Here is a 17,941-nt window from a genome sequence, read left to right as displayed (position 1 = left end):
CTGTGAGTCTAGTCCTATAAAATGTAGTCTCGGATTATGTCCCTTCAAACCCCCCTGTAGCTGTAGTTTTCTCTGCCTCGCTGTAGATACCGATGGAGGTGGAGAAATGCCAGGACAAAGTGGAATGTTTCAACGCTGACCTTAAGGCGGACTGGGAGCGCTGGCAGGGCAACAAGAGACAGGACTTCAAACAGCTTCTCACCGGCATGGCCGACAAAAACATCAACTACTATGAAAAGGTACGCTGGCTGCTGTAAAGCACTCATGCAATGACTTGAAAACACTGCAAAAACATGGACTTTGGGGTGTTGGGTGTTAAAATGTATTCACACATAGAAGAATTTAGAGCCCTCACACCCACCAATAAACAAATTATGACAAAGAAGATGCAGGTTTCCATGTTTCCCACAATCACACTAAAAATAGAAGAGTGTCAGTGTAGAAGTTAGTCATCGTTAGGGCTGAGTATCTTTCAAAATATATTGATACTGAGATGTTTTTGGACAGTTTAAAGATATTTCTATATAAATATCCATTGAACAAAAGCCACATTTCTGATAATTGACATTAAACGCATTATTATTCAACCTTAAGAAATGTTTTCAATACTCAGTTCTGCAGATAGAATTTAAAAAGTATTGATGTTTGATGCCCAGCCCTAATCATTGTCAATGAGATTATTTTCTTTCAGGCGACAGATCCATAGTAAACACATAGTAACAAGTCAATACTCTTAAATAATCTAGCATCTGTAGCCAGCTGAGCTTTGGGACCAGATCCAACAGAGCACTAGCTGAGCTCTTGTTGACCTTTATTTATCCAGGGTGGATTCACTGAAGATGAATGCTCTCTAGCAGAAGCACGCAGATATACTCCCTTTCACATGGAAGCTGCCCAGTACAACAGCAGTGTGATCCACTGAAGCAGAGAGGAGTTAAATGCTTTGCTCAAGGGGCGCCTAAGTGGGGACTTTTAGGGATAAACAAGAGCTGCTTTTTCACTTACTCTCCCAGACTTATCTTACCCATTAAACGAGCCACTTTGAAACACAAAAGTCAGAAACGATAGAAATGCAGAATGTAAAACAAATGCATGAAGTTGCCTCTGCCTCTCTCTGTCTTTCCCTCTCACCTCATTCTTTCCCTCCATCAACTGACTCTTCGCCCATCTCCACCCTTCCTAGTGCCAGGCAGCGTGGGAGTCGCTCATAACTCTCCTCCAGGACAAACAGACTGAGGACAAAACGAGCGAGACGAACTGAAACATCACCTCATGTCCCTGGCCCTTATCTCTCGCTCTCTCTCTCTCTCTCTCCCTCTCTGTATCACACTCACACTCATGCCAAGGAAAAGGACCAACCGGGCAGCAGACTGGAACTGCTGGACTTTTGCCCCTGTTCTCTCTTCAGATGATTGTACGGAGGGGGAGTCGTCTCTCTCTCGACGATCTGACCTGCAAAAGAGGTAATGAACGGTGCGTTCAAGGACAGCAGCGAAAGAGGAGAGACCTACTATGTACAGACTTTTTTTTTTTTTTTTTTTTGGTCATTGTTCTTATTGACTTTTTCTACTTCATATTTCCAATTAACAGTCGGTTGCCAATGCTATTTGTGTTTATTTAACTGCGGTCTCAGAGAGGCGCTTTTTCTTTTTGTTCTCTCCATGTTCATGTTGAGCCAAATGTGAAGGATAACTCTTCAGCCTTGCAGAAAACAGTTTTTGAAGGCAGATAAAGAAATTTTGAGTGGGTGCGAAGTATCTTAAATTAAAGTAAAACTATTTGGAGCATCCCCAAGATTTCTTTCCCTGTCAGGTTGTGAAAGCCAGTGAAAACGGTAGACGGCTAAACTCTCCACTGAAACGAGACTTTTTCATCTCTTAAAGGCATCATATTGACTGTAAATAAGAAACAAATATTTTATACTTAACAATCGTCTCATAATTTTTTTTTTGTGTTTTAGCCCATAAAATCTTGTATTTGTAATTACTGTTGACCCATTTTCCAAAAGTTCATAAGCTTTACAGTTTTCCTAATTTCCCTCTGCAAACCATTGTTACTAAGAAAAATCATCTTACAGAGACTTGAATTTGCTGTGGCATCAGAGGTTCACGACGTGTCCCTGCAGGCGGCGCAGCGACCTCAGTAGAGAAGCCTCTGTTAGTTCTACAAAGGGAAACTTTAAACTTTTTTTTTTTTTGGGCTATTTTTGCTCCACACCTTAACAGATAAGTAGACAACGAGGCAAAGCTGCATTTGACAGTGACGGCACAGGTGTGGGTGTCTGAGTTGAATGTCGAGCCTGATTTGGTTATACTTTTGCGTTTTGAGTGCAATGCAGCAGCGCCATCTGGTGGTCAAACTGCTAATAGCTTTCATCCTTTTGCAACTGGTGGCTGAACAGTGTGCTGCCAAATGTATGTGCTGTTGTGACTTCAGCTCTCTTCTAGAAGCAAAGGCTTTAACTCAGCTGGGGATGCTAAATGGCTCACCGGGCAGATTTACCCAATGAAAAACACACAGAGGAAGTGGAAGGTGAAGACTGTATCGGTACACTTTTACTTTATTCTCTTTAAGCAAGTGAAAAAAATCAGGTGTCGATGCTTTTGAAGAATGTTTTCGAGTCAAATGTTATTTTCTTGCCGTAATCTGCCTCAGTGACTCTCATTTACATCATATCTCTGAAACAAAAACATCAGGAACACATGGCTTTGTCATGCCGCATTAATAGAATTATATCTTGTTTTTTTAGAAAAGTTTATCTTCAGTGCTTAAAAATGTTGACGTTGCTGGCTTACAGAGAAACAAACAGCATTTTTCCGGCATGTCTCTTCCTGTTCATATTTTCTTCTTTTGTGGAATATCTGCTGTTTCATGTAAACACCTGAGGAATTGGATAAAGTGGTGCTTAAAAGAGTTTTCTGAAGGCTTCTCGGGCCGGAGCCAGACATTTTTAAAAACTACATTTTGAGTGCTACAGCCTCTAGTTTAAAAGTTAATGCTACTTCTTTTAAGTAAACAATTTATTTCTCCTAGTATGAATCTAAATGACTCAGAAATGTGGACATAAGCTTTGCAGTTTGGTTCTGTTGAAGCCTCTGACCTTGTCTGCTTAGCTGTGACTCACGGGAAACATTTTAAGGGTGTAGCAGCAGCAGCAGCATGTATGACCAAGAGCTTTTTTGCGTCACACTGGTTTCCTCTATTTAAAAAAAAAAAAAAAAAAAAAAAAAAGTTTTGTGGCTCAAATTGTTGCTGAAGTGGACGAGCCTTGAAGGAAATTCACTTTTTTTTCTTTGCTACTTTGCTGAACCCTCTTTTATTAAGTGACCGCTTTTTTTTTTTACTAAGATGTATTTTGAGCATCCAGAGAGTTACTGTAGGTTGACAGTAATGTCATTAGTGGCGTTGCTGAGTTTAGCATTATTCCCTCCCATATATAAAAACTTAAAGCGTTTTTATCCCCCCCCCACTGTCCTCAGCTGTATCGCTACATTGTTACATTCAGCATTAAGTAGCGAAAATAAATGATTTTGTGGCAGAGATATCACATTTTGTAGCCTCATAAACAGGGGGAAACATTTATTTTTCAGTCAGATGTGTTAATCACTTCTGTTTGAAGAAGAGTTTTGTTTTAGTATTCTTTTATTTATTGACAGCATTTTCAGAAAGGTGCTGATTTTGGGCAGTGACGTAGCAAAATGACCATAATCTCAGCTTTTTTAATGCTTCTTTAAAACACAAATCTCCTTTTTGTTTTCTTTCTTTTTAAATGGTGCCCTATTATCTGATCATTTTTGGAGGCCTCTTCATTTTCGCGCTGATGCCACTTTACTGAGGCTGCTCTCAGTGTAGCCAAATGCGAGTGCTGTAAGACGGTGATGAGATGAAGTGACTGCATCTGCTTGTTTTAGGTCTTTGTCAGTTTTTTTTTTTTTTTTTTATGGTCGTCATTCCCCTTGAGCTCTAAAAGCATGAAGCAGCCACTGCTTCCTCTTACTGCCAGAAATCAGGGAAGTGATTCATGAAGAATATTGTATTTTTAATTGTGCGTGCTGAATGCAGCCAGTTAGCCGGAGCAGGAAGAATTGCTGTGGTCCAGTGTTTAGGCAGCCACAGCAGACAGTACTATGGATGCACTGATGCTAGAAGGCTAAATTCCTCTATTTGTATATCAGAATACCAAAATATTAAAATCCTGTAAGAAGTGTTTCACGTATACTGTAGAAGAAGACCTCCATTTTTATCCTTAAACCACTTCTTTAAAAGCACAGTTACTCTATAATATAGGGTTTTGCTCATTTTACATCCTTCTTATGTTCAATGTCACAAGTTATCAAAACAAGCACCGCAACTAAAGATATTTTAAGGTAATGCACTGAAACGAAGCAAAGTTAAAGGTACCCTTGTAGAGTTTTTGACCACTAGTAGTGCTGTGGAGAGGGCATCTGACTTGATTTCTACATCTTTCCAGCAAAAATAAACTGTTCACTGTAACCCAGGTACATTTTATTATATTGACTTGATAAACAACTGAGGAACAGGAAATGTAGCAAACATGATAAAACTAAAAGAATATAATAATGGAATAACTCTGATCACTCTTTACTTTGTAGATCTGTTTTGTTTACTGGATTGTTAACAGCGGAGCACTGTGAATCGTTGCTATCGGGGCAGTGATTTAAAAAAATAAGAGGCATCGGTGCATCTGTAGACTTTCTTGCTCTCTGGTGTAAATGAAGTAACAGTACTGACCTGATGAAGTGACCTGACCTTGAGCATGCACAAGTTCTGAGGTCACTCAGACTTGACTGAAATTTCTTTTTGCTCTAATGGCAATATTCTGTATATTCAATATACTCCAATGTACAGCTGAATTATATACGGTACAGCTGAGTCTATTTTTGTATGATAAGAAGATCATTGTTGGGGTTCCACTGAGTATGTGAAGATTAATACATTTTAGAAGGAGTTTTGGAGATTTGTGGTAACAATGCAAGTCTTGCATAACCAAAATATGAGGTATGAAAAATGTTATTTTTATTTTTGATGCTCATTGGAACCTTGATGACAGTTCTCAAATGAATTTACTTCTCCTTATTCATAGCCATTGTAAAAGCCCCATCTTATACTGTGTGCCTGCTGATTTATTGTTGCACTATATACGAAGCTCCACCCCCCTGGCAGAAAAGTCTGCTAAAAAAAAAAAATTGAACAAAAACTAAATTTGGTTCAGACATATTTTTTGTTTGTTTGTAATATTCTGTAATATTAAGAAGGCATTGCCTGCACAGCTAATTCAGGTTAACTCAGCAAACAGGGACGACTATGATAGCTACCAATGTACAAGCCTATAAAACGGGGAGAATTGTGTTTTTTTTTTTTTTTTTTTTTTGGTTTTGTGTGTGTGTGTGTGTGTGTGTGTGTGTGTGTGTGTGTGTGTGTGTGTGTTGGGGGGTGTTTTGTTTTTCTTTAATGTACAAATCAAATATTTTTAAGCCAAATGTCCCCGTCTTTTCCTCCTGTCTTCCTCACGAACATTCACACATGAAGTGAGAATCTGATTTGCGAAACAGGAAGAACCTGACCAATCAAACCTGTACGAAAGGTAGAAAGTCAGACGACTTATGAGCGTGTGAATCTCAAGCTTCAGTCTTTTTATTTCTGTTCCTCCCCAGTGTGTACTGTTTACGTTCAGAGTCCGTATTGTACATTTGGATGTGAATAACATCTCGTTGTAATTATAAATAAGCTTGTATATTGATGTTGTTTTCGATGCAATTTATCTTTACCTCAAATGATCTTTTGGATATATCGGACCAATAATAAAAAGAAAGAATTCATTTGATATTTTCCTGCTCTGGTCTGATTTTTCTTGTTTCTCCTGTAACATTGTATGTTTTCGCCAATTAAAATGTATTGTGACCGCAAAAAAAAGTAATTATTTGATGAAAATATGTATAGTAATAATTCCCTTACAAAGATGTAACAAAAACATGGATCTGGAAGGTTTAGATAAGAGTCTTTAAATGCAATACTAATCATTAAAACATACATTTTAAATTCTTTATTTGCAGAATTAAAGTGAATTTCATAATACATTGTATTCAGTTACTTTCACACAGACAAAATCAAATTGGAGATTTCAAAACAAAAATGTTTTGAGGAATATTTTTTTTTAAAAGAAACAGAAAGTATACTTTTATACAACATAACTGTAGATTGATGATAAATTGTACCTTATGTGTAATAACACTGACAGCAATCCTTTTGTATGTGTGCTTTTTAAAGTGTCACATAACATGTAAAAATGCAATAATAAATGAATTCATTAAGTCGAAATAATGATACTGCAGGCTGCCTTCTTCCCTTCAGCTCTACCTTTAAAAACCATAAAACAAGATGACAAGACATGCTGAGATTACCAAACCTCTTCACAGGGCGACAAGGTCACTTCAGGTACAACTACTCTAGTTAAAAAATATTCAAATCCATCTGTAGTTATTACAAAATATGACATTTCAACATGACAATTTCATTGTTTTGTTTCTGACTTTTTAAAATATACTGTGATAATTTAATGCACAGGCAATTTGGCTGCAAACAGACAAAGTAGCACATTATCAAACTGTATAGTACCTTTCATATAGGTTAGGGCAGTTTAAAGTGCTTTACAACCAAATGCAAAATTAAAAGGAGATATCACAATATAAAATAATATCACAAGTGAAAAAAATCATAAAAACACGAATGTCATTTTAAAACATATTTCTTTTGCTCTGTCAGCATGTCCCGACCTGCAGGTTTCGAAGTTGTGTTGCGCGCCACATACCATAAAGTGCATATATTTTAATTCTAGACAATTTATCCAGACCTTAGTTTTTTGAAGGTAAGTCAGTATGAGGGACTTTCAAATGAAGTTTTTCCCGTGATTGGTAATTGGAACCACAACGCAAAAAACTCTGCAATTAAAGTAACGAACAGAGTGTGTCAGTTCTGTAAACCATCCTCAAGTACAGAAACACTAACGCCACCCAGCAGCAGATTTTGATCCTGATTTGGTCACACTCTCACTACTAGTAACCAAAACTACAATTAACAACAAAATGTAAACTAAGATGAAAACAAAATCTGCAATCACAATGGAATATGAACTTCTGATGTCTGATATTTAAAATCTCATAAGATTACATATACTACAACAGCAGATGCGGTGACAACTGGAAATTTAACTTCCAAGCAATGTGTATGAAAATCCCTGAAAATCCCTGCAAAGCTCTGTTATAGGTGTCAGAACTGAACCAAATATATGAAATATTTATTAATGAAATAATGTGATCCTGTAGCTTGAGCTGGTTCACAAAAGCAAACGTGATTAAATGCATGAAATCAAATCTCTCCTCTCTATTTTCAGCAGTGCTCATAAGGGACTTTTCATGTCTGACACACTCCCTGAAAAGTCTACGTTATGTTGAAATCACCATGGACGTATTGTTGTGGACACGTCACTGGTTGATGAAATCCATTGGCTCATGTCATCTGCTTGCAACTCGGTTGAAAAGTTCAACAGTTTCACTTTTCATATCTTCTTGTCAGTCTGGTTTGAGATATTTTCATGCAGTGCCACCTGTCAGGGCGAGTCATCTGTCCACACAGGCCTTATATAATGGCTGTATCATAAAATGCTCATGTAAAAATACGACTTCTGTTTGTTCCTCCTGTAACAGCTTAAGTGCAGGAGCCCCTTTACTGCAGCGTCTACATTTATAGTCTTGCTTACTCCACGTTTCACTTCCCATCTGTGTCGTACGAGTGCTAACTCACTGCTGCTCAGTCTCACTAGATCCTTTCGTACTGTCGCCTCTGATCAGGTGATCTGCAGCCGACGATACTGGAGGGAGGAAAAAGGGGAAAGTGTGTGAAGAAGTGTGCGTGAGTGAGAATGAGTGGGTCAAGTCCAAATTAAGGTTTATCACAGTAACAAGTATTTTATATATATGTTCAGTTTTTCACTCTTTTTTAGTGGTGCCTACTAAATCTAATATATAGATCTGAAGCCGGCTAAAAACAGTACCTGATGGGTATCATTCCCAGTACGGTAAAGATGCTGGAGAGCATGAAGACAAAGCCTGGGAACCAGTCCAGGGTTCTCTGATAGATCTTAGTAAAGGCAGGGATGTAAGCCAGAGCAGCAAACTTCAGAGCCAGCTGCAGGGAGGTGAGAGTGGTGCCTGATGGGAAGGAAAGAGGACAGATAGGTTAAAGGAGAGAGAAGTGAATCTGACAGAGTTCTTCTTAAAGGAATGGTTCAACGTTTTGAGAAACATGTAATAAATTAACAAAAAAAAAAAAGTATGCATGCATTTTCCCTAATGCAATTGCTCCTGTTTGTTTTCTTATTTTTCCAGTTTTTTTTTCATATTCCTTTAAATTTTTTACTAGTAACTTATTTAAACTGTGCTCTCTCTAATTCATGCAAGTTGAGAGGATTCTAGTCTGTTTTTTTCACAGTGGATTTACTTTTTCATTCAGTTACCTTTTTGAATGCAATCATTCAGCTACCATTGCACAGAACTGTGGCAAGTTGTCCAAGATGCTTTGAGCAACCTACCTGCCAAGCACCTTTGAAAAACTTTATGCAAGTACACTGAGGAGAACTGGTACTGTTTCAAATACAAGGCACTTGTCACTGGTCACACCAAATATTGATATGATTTAGTTTTTTTTCTGTTTACTGCACTTTGTATGATGTTGGTTGATAAATAAAAACTATTCATACCATTTTGAGAGCATCTTCATTTTATGTTTTGCACCTTAAACATTTGCATGGTACAGTATATTTTTTAATCTTTAATTTTCTGGTATGTGTGTGTGGACAGGAAAAAGGTTGGTGTTGCTGGTGTGTGTGTTTGCATTGCACTGACTTCTCGAGCAGACATCACATCAAAGCAAACAAACAAAGAAAATCCCTGATAATGAATAACCCTTGTCTTAATCATGAGTAAATGTAAGCATGACATGCTTACTTGTTGTGGCAGAAAAGACTCTTTAAATGTCATAGTATAATATGGCATCAAAAATGTCATCAGAATGTCATAAAAACATCATAGTATAGTAAGGCATCAAAAATGTCATAAAAACGTCATAAAAATGTATAGTATAGTAAGACATCAAAAATGTCATAAAAACGTCATAGTATAGTAAGGCATCAAAAATGTCATAAAAACGTCATAGTATAGTAAGGCATCAAAAATGTCATAAAAACATTATAGTATAGTAAGGCATAAAAAATGTCATAAAAACGTCATAGTATAGTAAGGCATCAAAAATGTCATAAAAACGTCATAGTATAGTAAGGCATCAAAAATGTCATAAAAACGTCATAGTATAGTAAGGCATAAAAAATGTCATAAAAACATCATAAAAATATATAGTATAGTAAGACATCAAAAATGTCATAAAAACGTCATAGTATTGTAAGGAATCAAAAATGTCATAAAAACGTCATAGTATAGTAAGACATATAAAATGTCACAAAAACGTCATAAAAACGTATAGTGTAGTAAGACATAAAAAATGTCATAAAAACTTCATAGTATAGTAAGACATCAAAAATGTCATAAAAACGTCAGAGTATAGTAAGACATAAAAAATGTCATAAAAACGTCATAGTATAGTAAGACTTAAAAAATGTCATAAAAACGTCATAGTATAGTAAGACATCTAAAATGTCATAAAAACGTCAGAGTATAGTAAGGCATCAAAAATGTCATAAAAACGTCATAAAAACGTCATAGTATAGTAAGGCATCAAAAATGTCATAAAAACGTCATAGTATAGTAAGGCATAAAAAATGTCATAAAAACGTCATAGTATAGTAAGACATCAAAAATGTCATAAAAACGTCATAGTATAGTAAGGCATCTAAAATGTCATAAAAACGTCATAGTATAGTAAGACATCAAAAATGTCATAAAAACGTCAGAGTATAGTAAGACTTAAAAAATGTCATAAAAACGTCATAGTATAGTAAGGCATCAAAAATGTCATAAAAACGTCATAGTATAGTAAGGCATCAAAAACGTCATAAAAACGTCATAAAAATGTATAGTATAGTAAGACATCAAAAATGTCATAAAAACGTCATAGTATTGTAAGGCATCAAAAATGTCATGAAAACGTCATAAAAATGTATAGTATAGTAAGACATCAAAAATGTCATAAAAACGTCATAGTATTGTAAGGCATCAAAAATGTCATAAAAACGTCATAGTATAGTAAGACATAAAAAACGTCATAAAAACGTATAGTATAGTAAGACATAAAAAATGTCATAAAAACGTCATAAAAATGTATAGTATAGTAAGACATCAAAAATGTCATAAAAACGTCATAGTATAGTAAGGCATCAAAAATGTCATAAAAACATCATAGTATAGTAAGACATTAAAAATGTCTTAAAAACGTCATAAAAATGTATAGTATAATAAGACATCAAAAATGTCATAAAAACGTCATAGTATAGTAAGGCATCAAAAATGTCATAAAAACTCATAAAAACGTCATAGTATAGTAAGACATCAAAAATGTCATAAAAACGTCATAGTATTGTAAGGCATCAAAAATGTCATGAAAACATCATAAAAATGTATAGTATAGTAAGACATCAAAAATGTCATAAAAACGTCATAGTATAGTAAGGCATCAAAAATGTCATAAAAACGTCATAGTATAGTAAGGCATCAAAAACATCATAAAAACGTCATAGTATAGTAAGACATAAAAAATGCCATAAAAACGTCATAGTATAGTAAGACATATAAAATGTCACAAAAAAAATGTCATAAAAACGTATAGTATAGTAAGGCATCAAAAATGTCATAAAAACGTCATAGTATAGTAAGACATCAAAAATGTCATAAAAACGTCATAGTATTGTAAGGCATCAAAAATGTCATAAAAACGTCATAGTATAGTAAGGCATCAAAAATGTCAGAAAAACAATATAGTATAGTAAGACTTAAAAAATGTCATAAAAACGTCATAGTATAGTAAGACATAAAAAATGCCATAAAAACGTCATAGTATAGTAAGGCATAAAAAATGTCATAAAAACATCATAAAAATATATAGTATAGTAAGACATCAAAAATGTCATAAAAACGTCATAGTATAGTAAGACATATAAAATGTCACATAAAAAATGTCATAAAAACGTTATAGTATAATAAGACATCAAAAATGTCATAAAAATGTCATAGTATAGTAAGACTTAAAAAATGTCATAAAAACGTCATAGTATTGTAAGGCATCAAAAATGTCATAAAAACTTCATAGTATAGTAAGGCATCAAAAATGTCATAAAAACATCATAAAAATGTATAGTATAGTAAGACATCAAAAATGTCACAAAAACGTCATAGTATAGTAAGGCATCAAAAATGTCATTAAGTAGTTGTCTGCAATGACTGGGAATGAGTTTTAAAAGGTGTTGAATGAAACTAATGAAATACTTTTTAATATTCTGCCTCTCCACATAATTTCTAAATTATTTTTTTTATCTGCTAGGCAACATATAAGAACACATGTTCCATCACACAGCTACTCCTAACAATGTAAGAGGACCATTGAGTTTTTTTTCTGACCTGTCAGACCTAATCCTGATCTCACAACTTCCGCCTCCCTTTGACATAATCTGAATCCTGCACTTGTCTTTTATCTTTGATACCATCAGTATTATAAATACTGCAGTATGTAAATATTTGTTCTAGTAACAAGCCTTTTATTTTATTTAAGTAAGTGTACTAAGTGTAAATTAACCTAAATTTTGTCCCTTACCCGTGGTGATATGTGGCCACATGTATAGTTAGGGTTTTACTTTGCCACGTTAATTTGTCAGTTTCCTCCTCCACCTCAATATTGTGAAAGTTGATATACTTTTGTTAATGGTGTTTGCAGCATTGAAAAATGACATTTAGTGGAGTCCTGCTTACTCTGGATCATCCACAGACCTCAATGTGAACATTTTTGAAATTACTTTCTCCATCTAAAAAAATCTAGAGGTAAGTGAGAAAATATGTTGGTTTTGTTTTGTAATTTAGATGAACTGACCCTTTACTATTCCAGCTGTATGTTATAAATCCATACATGTAATGTATTGAAAAAAATGATCAACATTTCTCACTTTCAAAGACATATCAATGTGATGGAACCATCAGCAGTATAATACTACTGTTTATGTAATTGCTTTAACTGTTCTATTATCCTTACTGTTTTTATTTATTACTCATCTGTGGTGCACATCTACACACACACACACACACACACACACACACACACACACACACACACGCAAAGGTTGCATACTCACCACATGAGGATGCTGGAACCTGCTGTGAGAGTAGAGATCTGATCGTGGGCATCGGGATGAGAGCAAACAGGTTGAGTGAGCGAGCTGCAGAGAAATGAATAATGAATAATTTTACCTAATTTTGTTCGTCCCTTTTAGCCACAATTTTCCATATTCAGCAGGTTTGTGTGTCTAATAGAGCTGTGGCCACTTTTTCATATCTCATCTATGTTATCCAAACAATCAGTCTTTTGTGTTACAGTAATAGTGCGTAAATATAGTGTAAACAACTACCACAACACAGTAAGTACACAATGAGAGCAAACATTATAACTGGTACTGTCTATTAGCAGCCTGCCTGTCCTGGCAGTCAGAGTAATTACACACGCAGCACTCTCTAACGAGGAAAAGCCACACCAATGGTAATCCACGATTTTCCGTACTGCTGTAGCCTACCCCATCTCCATCACTGTGGTTGCTCTGGCAACCCAGTCATTGGTTGGTTGAGATAAAAGGCATTGTTACCAGTGCTCCAGCCATGCAATCTCACCACAGACACCGGATTTAAAACTCTGATATACTTCGAAATACATAGAGATTTAAAAAGTCCCACACTCCAGCTTTAACACAGAACATCTATGGAGCTTTCTGGTGTAGTATAATGTTGGATGAAGATTAGGATGTTTATAACTTATACTCACTGTCAGTTCCTTATTTTGGTTCCTATTTTTATTTATCTGTACTGACCTACATGTGTCAGATGTGGAGCCAGCTGATACAATCCTGCTAGTCCTGTTCGTGTTAAATGTAAGGTAGGTAATGGTTGATTTTTAACACAGATAGTAGGTATTCTGTTTCCCTTTCTTACTTTTGCTGAATAAAAAAAAGAAAAAAAAAAAACAACAGAACAGACAGAGTGCCAGCTGTTCTGGTGGGAACTAAAAACTAAACCTCATATTTTATTTAAAGAACAACCTGTTAAACCACCAGGCCACATGTGAAAGACTGTGAAGGAGATGTTTTTATTTCTGTGGGGCAACTCTATCTGTCACAACAACAATATGGCTGACTATGACTACTACTCACACATCACACAACAAGGGAGAAAAGATGGCTCCACTTATTTGTTTTCTGATATACATATCTAAGCCTCCCACTGGTGCCGCATCAATTATGTTAAGTTTCACTTTTAATTAATCAGTTAATCATTTAATAGACAAAAAATAAGTTGCCAACAATGTTGATAAAGTAATTTATCAAGCAAAAATTCTGATTCCAGCTTCAGATATGATGAGATCCCTTTTCTGTGGTTTTATATCAAGGTATATGAAGTATCTTTGGGTTTTTTCTTTATTTCCTATTTTAATTTGTTATTGATAATAAGTTATTTGTAGTTCTATTTCAGTCCCCCAAATGATTTTGCCTTGCTTAGGATGATCGCATAACCCAGCTTGAAATATTTAAGTAAAAAATGTGTTAAGTCAAAAAAGCAGCAGTGTTATTAATCCAATATTTAACCTGATGTTACAGCAGAATGGGACAATTGTTAAGGAAAGGATGATAGATAATGCTTCTGTTGTATTTTGTTAAGAGAAAGAAAATGGTGCGTATGCAGGTGGCCTTCTTCAGAGAGTATGACACAAAACAGCGTGTAGACAACATGAATTTTTTTCAGGTTGAATTGTACATTAGTCCTTCACAAAGTGTGGCTCAGTGTAGGATGCTCAGCCTCACCAAGGTAAAACATGCAGGTTGTCGTCACGAAGGACATGAAGTAGATTCCAGAGGCGAACGACAGCATGCCGATCAGGATGAGCATGATGTCGCTGAAGCAGCGACGGAACAGGATGACACCGAGGAAACTGGTGAGGAAAATCATGCAGCCTGCTGCGTTCCCATAACCAACCTGGAGGAAGACAGGAAAAGATAAAAGAAGACAGTGAAGGAAAAGAGAAAAAGGAAAATGAAAAGTGAGGCAAAATCAGTTTGACAGAAGAAATAAATATACACTAAACTGTACAAAAAAAAGCACACATAATGCATGCAAATAGAGCAGAATGTCACCTGAGTGGCGCTCCAGCTGAGCGGCTCTTTCAACACAAAGACACCCAGTATTTCTATGGCTCCACCCACTGCAAAGTTGTACAGGATGGCAGCCAAGAAAAGCAGAACCACGTTGACCACGTTTATCCCAGCAGGAAACTCGACAACAGCAGCATCGTCAGAGGTTTGAGAAAGGGCGTGGCAGTTCTCATCAGGCTCGTTGTTGTAAACTTGTTTTACCTTGAATTTAGACACACACACATTTAACATCACATTTGCTCAGCAAAATAATAGTAATTATTCTGGGGCTGAAAAGTAAAAAATGTGGGGAGACAATATTTCAAGCTTGAATATCGATAAACAAACCAATTTATGGTGCAGCCTTAGCTTATAGGGACACAACAATCAAAACAATCAAGACACAACAATCAAAACAATCAAGACACAACAATCAAAACTCTGTAATATTACACACACAACACACACACACACACACTGACCTGCAGCAGGACTATGGAGAATATGAGGCAGAGCAGGTGCAGCAGTATGCTCACAATGAGCAGGACGATCCCATGTCCCAGACTGGAGCTGTAGAGCTGGAACAGATGACCCGACACCAGGCTGCCCACCAGACCTGCTGTCCCATACAGCAGCTCCACCCTCATCATCACCTGCACGAGACAAGAACACATACTGTTACTTTTAAAAGTTAGAAGTTAGAAGAAGTTAGTTATCTCAAATTTAAGGAAACTAACTTTGTTGTTTAATGTTGCTGTTTTTCTATTTTTGTATGTATGTATGGGTTTGTGGTGTTTTTTCGGTTATTCTAGGCCAAAGATGTATGTACATTTGTCAAGGGCATGAGTGATGTGGCAGTATTAGATGTTACACAGTTTCACCAAGTCTTTTATATAACACAATGTATATATAAAGTACTGAAAAAATATTCAGTTCTTAAAAAGTAAAAAAAAAGGAACAGTAGCAATACTACAGTGTAAAAACATTACAACATTGAACATGATAGAGGCTGTGCCGGTTTCCAACCCCCCCAATATTGTCATACTGTATTTACAGAAAACTGGCAATAATTCTATAAAAGAACTCAACGTTTGTGAACACTTGTCTGTGCTCCAGTTGAAGGAAGAGTTGCAGAAATCAGTGAATAATGAGAACAGTTTGTCTAGTCATTCAGGTGGCAAGATATTCAGAGGCGGACGAAGGTCACAGCTCTGTTATTCCACTATTGACTTGAGTCAAAGCATAGACACTCCTGATCAAACATTACTCCAATACAAGCCTAAGTGGTTCAGTCACATTTTTACTTGAGTCAAAGTACTGGAGTAATTTCTTTTAAAATAAAAAAGTACATTTTTTATATGTACACATTGTTGTGTTGTTCCACAGAAACAACCTACTGAACAACTGACTGTAGAACCTGTAGAATAAAAAGATTATAGAAAATGATACGAAGCCTGTAGAAATGGCCATAAGTCATTTGACCACACGCATAAAAACGGCAACTACTACAAGCTGTCTGTTTAAAAGTTTATCTGAATTACACAAAAGGGAAAAACCTTGACATGTTTTCTCAAGGTCGACAGTGAATGTTTTTAGGCAGTGATGGAGTTTGGTCGTGGTAAACACAGCAGGTATTTAAAAAGAAAAGAATCTTTTTCGCTTAAACTTCAAACATGGACTGAGATAAGACCATGGATACTCTAATAAAGAACCTTCTGTCATCCTTATCTGACGTAGCCAACGTTAGGACACTGCAACACTGAACAGCTCTGAACAAATAAGTTCAGAGCTGTTCAAACATGCAGCAACACTGTGAGGACTGTGATTTGCTTTTCTCCTGTGATGAACACAGTGTATGCTCTATCACATTTTAGAAAAGAAAAGAAAATTAATTCACTGACTAAAAGCTCTGCTTCAAAGTAACAAGTAGTTAATAGAAATGTACTGGAGTCAAAAGTATAATATTTTTCCTTGAGTGCAGTGGAATAAAAGTCATAAGTTTCCCAAAAAAAAAAAAAAAAACTAAAGTAAATGTCGTGTCCACACCTGAAGATATTATACAAGTAACAAATTATCTACCAGACTTGTTTTTATTTGTTGTAGAAAGGATCGAACGATAATTTATGAGTTATTTATTTATTATGTGAATTATATATTATTTATATTGTTTAATTTTTACCTTTAGATTTAAGTTCAAACATAGTTTATACAGTAGCCTTCTCACTTAATGCTGCTCATTTCATTGATGACAGTTTTTCCTGTTTCACACATACAGACATTATCAATAAACTAGGGTTATAAAGTCAAATGCAGTCACTAAACTCAACAGATAATAGCAGATAATGATGCTGTAAATTACATTTTAATTTCTCCGAAAACTAAACACTGACCTTGGACCGGTCAGTCGCCGTGGAGCCGAGCGACGCCAGCGTCATCACACCGGGCCAGTAGGCGCAGAACCCGCCGGAGAGCCCGAAAACAACCCCCGCGCCGAACATCACCTCCACCGGCATACGGAAGATGACCACCAGGAGAAGGGCGAGCCTGGACAGCACGTACCCAATCAGGGGCACCACGATGGGAGCTTTCCTCCTGCCGCGGTCGCTCAACTTGGCGAGGAGCAGCGCAGGAATGATCGGGACCAGCCGGATGATGAGGTTGTAGGTCATGAAGAAGTCCGTCATGGCTTTCTGCTGGCTGGCCTCCCGGGAGATATCGGGGTAGGTGGCGTTGGCACTCCGGTCCTTGACTACCATCTGCAGGGCGGTGTCGAAGAGAGTGCTGCCCAGCTCCTCGAGCACGATAATCGGCTCTACCTGACGGAGTACCGTGAAGGCAGTCTGACACAAGCTCGGCATCACCATGATTTCTACTTTTAGGTTATTCAAAGAAAAATGGCGTCTTCCATTAAAACTTAGAGCCGAACTAACAGTGGAGAAATATAGAAGGCATTTTTGATCACTACTTAGTCCTTCTGTATTAGTAGAGGATGTGTTAAACCAGATGCAACACCGAAGAAGAAGAAGATATGGCTCTTGTCACGCCCACTTCCTCCCCCTCATGTGCTCACACATAGCCCGTTAAAAAAAAGGCGTGAACTGAAAGTTGTGTATACTGAAACTTGGGAAACCACCTGCCACACTCAACCACTGGAGCATTTTCATTTTCAGCTGGAGCAAATTTTCCCACGTCAATATAGTCACCAGTTAAGTATTTTTACTTTTCACTTTAAAGAAAGCACAAATTAATACCATTTTGTAGTTTTTACAGGTTGGTTTTAATAGTTAAAAACACATTGCTAAGCTCTAACATAAAAGGGCAATGGTCAAAATAATGTCATAATGGTGTCAGTGCTGCTGGAAATGGCTTAAAATTATGGATGATCCTATGGAAGTGTAATGCATTCACTTGAGAAAAAAAGTCATTCATTATCTCAGAATCATGAGAAAAGTTTTCATGAGAAAAATAAATTCCTGCTCTGTTTTTCTGAATTAAAGAGATCATTATCTCAAAATCTTTAAAGATTTCTTTGAG

General features: G+C 36.4%; 2 protein-coding genes across 5 annotated transcripts in view; one reads left to right on the top strand and one right to left on the bottom strand.

The window, feature by feature from the left end:
* Positions 1 to 5,845, top strand: part of snx30 (sorting nexin family member 30) — a 14,450-nt gene extending 8,605 nt beyond the window's left edge. For all 4 annotated transcript variants that reach the window (XM_023407273.2, XM_087174246.1, XM_087174247.1 and 1 more), the window contains 2 exons: positions 87 to 239; positions 1,184 to 5,845. In XM_023407273.2, coding sequence (XP_023263041.1) covers positions 87 to 239; positions 1,184 to 1,261 — 231 coding nt within the window. In that variant the 3' untranslated portion in view covers positions 1,262 to 5,845. The remainder of the gene's footprint in view (positions 1 to 86; positions 240 to 1,183) is intronic.
* Positions 5,846 to 6,049: 204 nt separating this feature from the next.
* slc46a2 (solute carrier family 46 member 2) lies at positions 6,050 to 17,414 on the bottom strand. The gene is made up of 7 exons (XM_023407254.2): positions 16,798 to 17,414; positions 14,890 to 15,060; positions 14,411 to 14,629; positions 14,081 to 14,252; positions 12,368 to 12,451; positions 8,072 to 8,228; positions 6,050 to 7,888 (listed from the first exon to the last, which is right to left on the bottom strand). Exons 1-7 carry the CDS (start codon positions 17,269 to 17,271, stop codon positions 7,837 to 7,839), a joined length of 1,329 nt encoding a protein of 442 aa, XP_023263022.1. The 5' UTR covers positions 17,272 to 17,414; the 3' UTR covers positions 6,050 to 7,836.
* Positions 17,415 to 17,941: the final 527 nt, after the last annotated feature.

The sequence above is a fragment of the Seriola lalandi genome, unplaced genomic scaffold (genome assembly GCF_002814215.2).
Source record: "Seriola lalandi dorsalis isolate HSWRI2012SDOR001 ecotype SW California unplaced genomic scaffold, Sedor1 jcf7180002054332, whole genome shotgun sequence".
Taxonomy (NCBI): Eukaryota; Metazoa; Chordata; class Actinopteri; order Carangiformes; family Carangidae; genus Seriola; species Seriola lalandi.
The sequence above is the reverse complement of the archived record's forward strand: the minus strand, read 5'-3'. Positions and strand labels throughout refer to the sequence as shown.

Coding starts and splice junctions, on each gene's coding strand:
- slc46a2 (XM_023407254.2), bottom strand. CDS start 17,271: ATGGTGATGCCGAGCTTGTGTCAGACTGCCTTCACGGTACTCCGTCAG. Junction 12,452..14,080: donor AACCTGCATGTTTTACCTTG/GTGAGGCTGAGC, acceptor ATTTCTCTGCAG/CTCGCTCACTCAACCTGTTT. Junction 8,229..12,367: donor GGTTCCAGCATCCTCATGTG/GTGAGTATGCAA, acceptor CCTTCCCATCAG/GCACCACTCTCACCTCCCTG.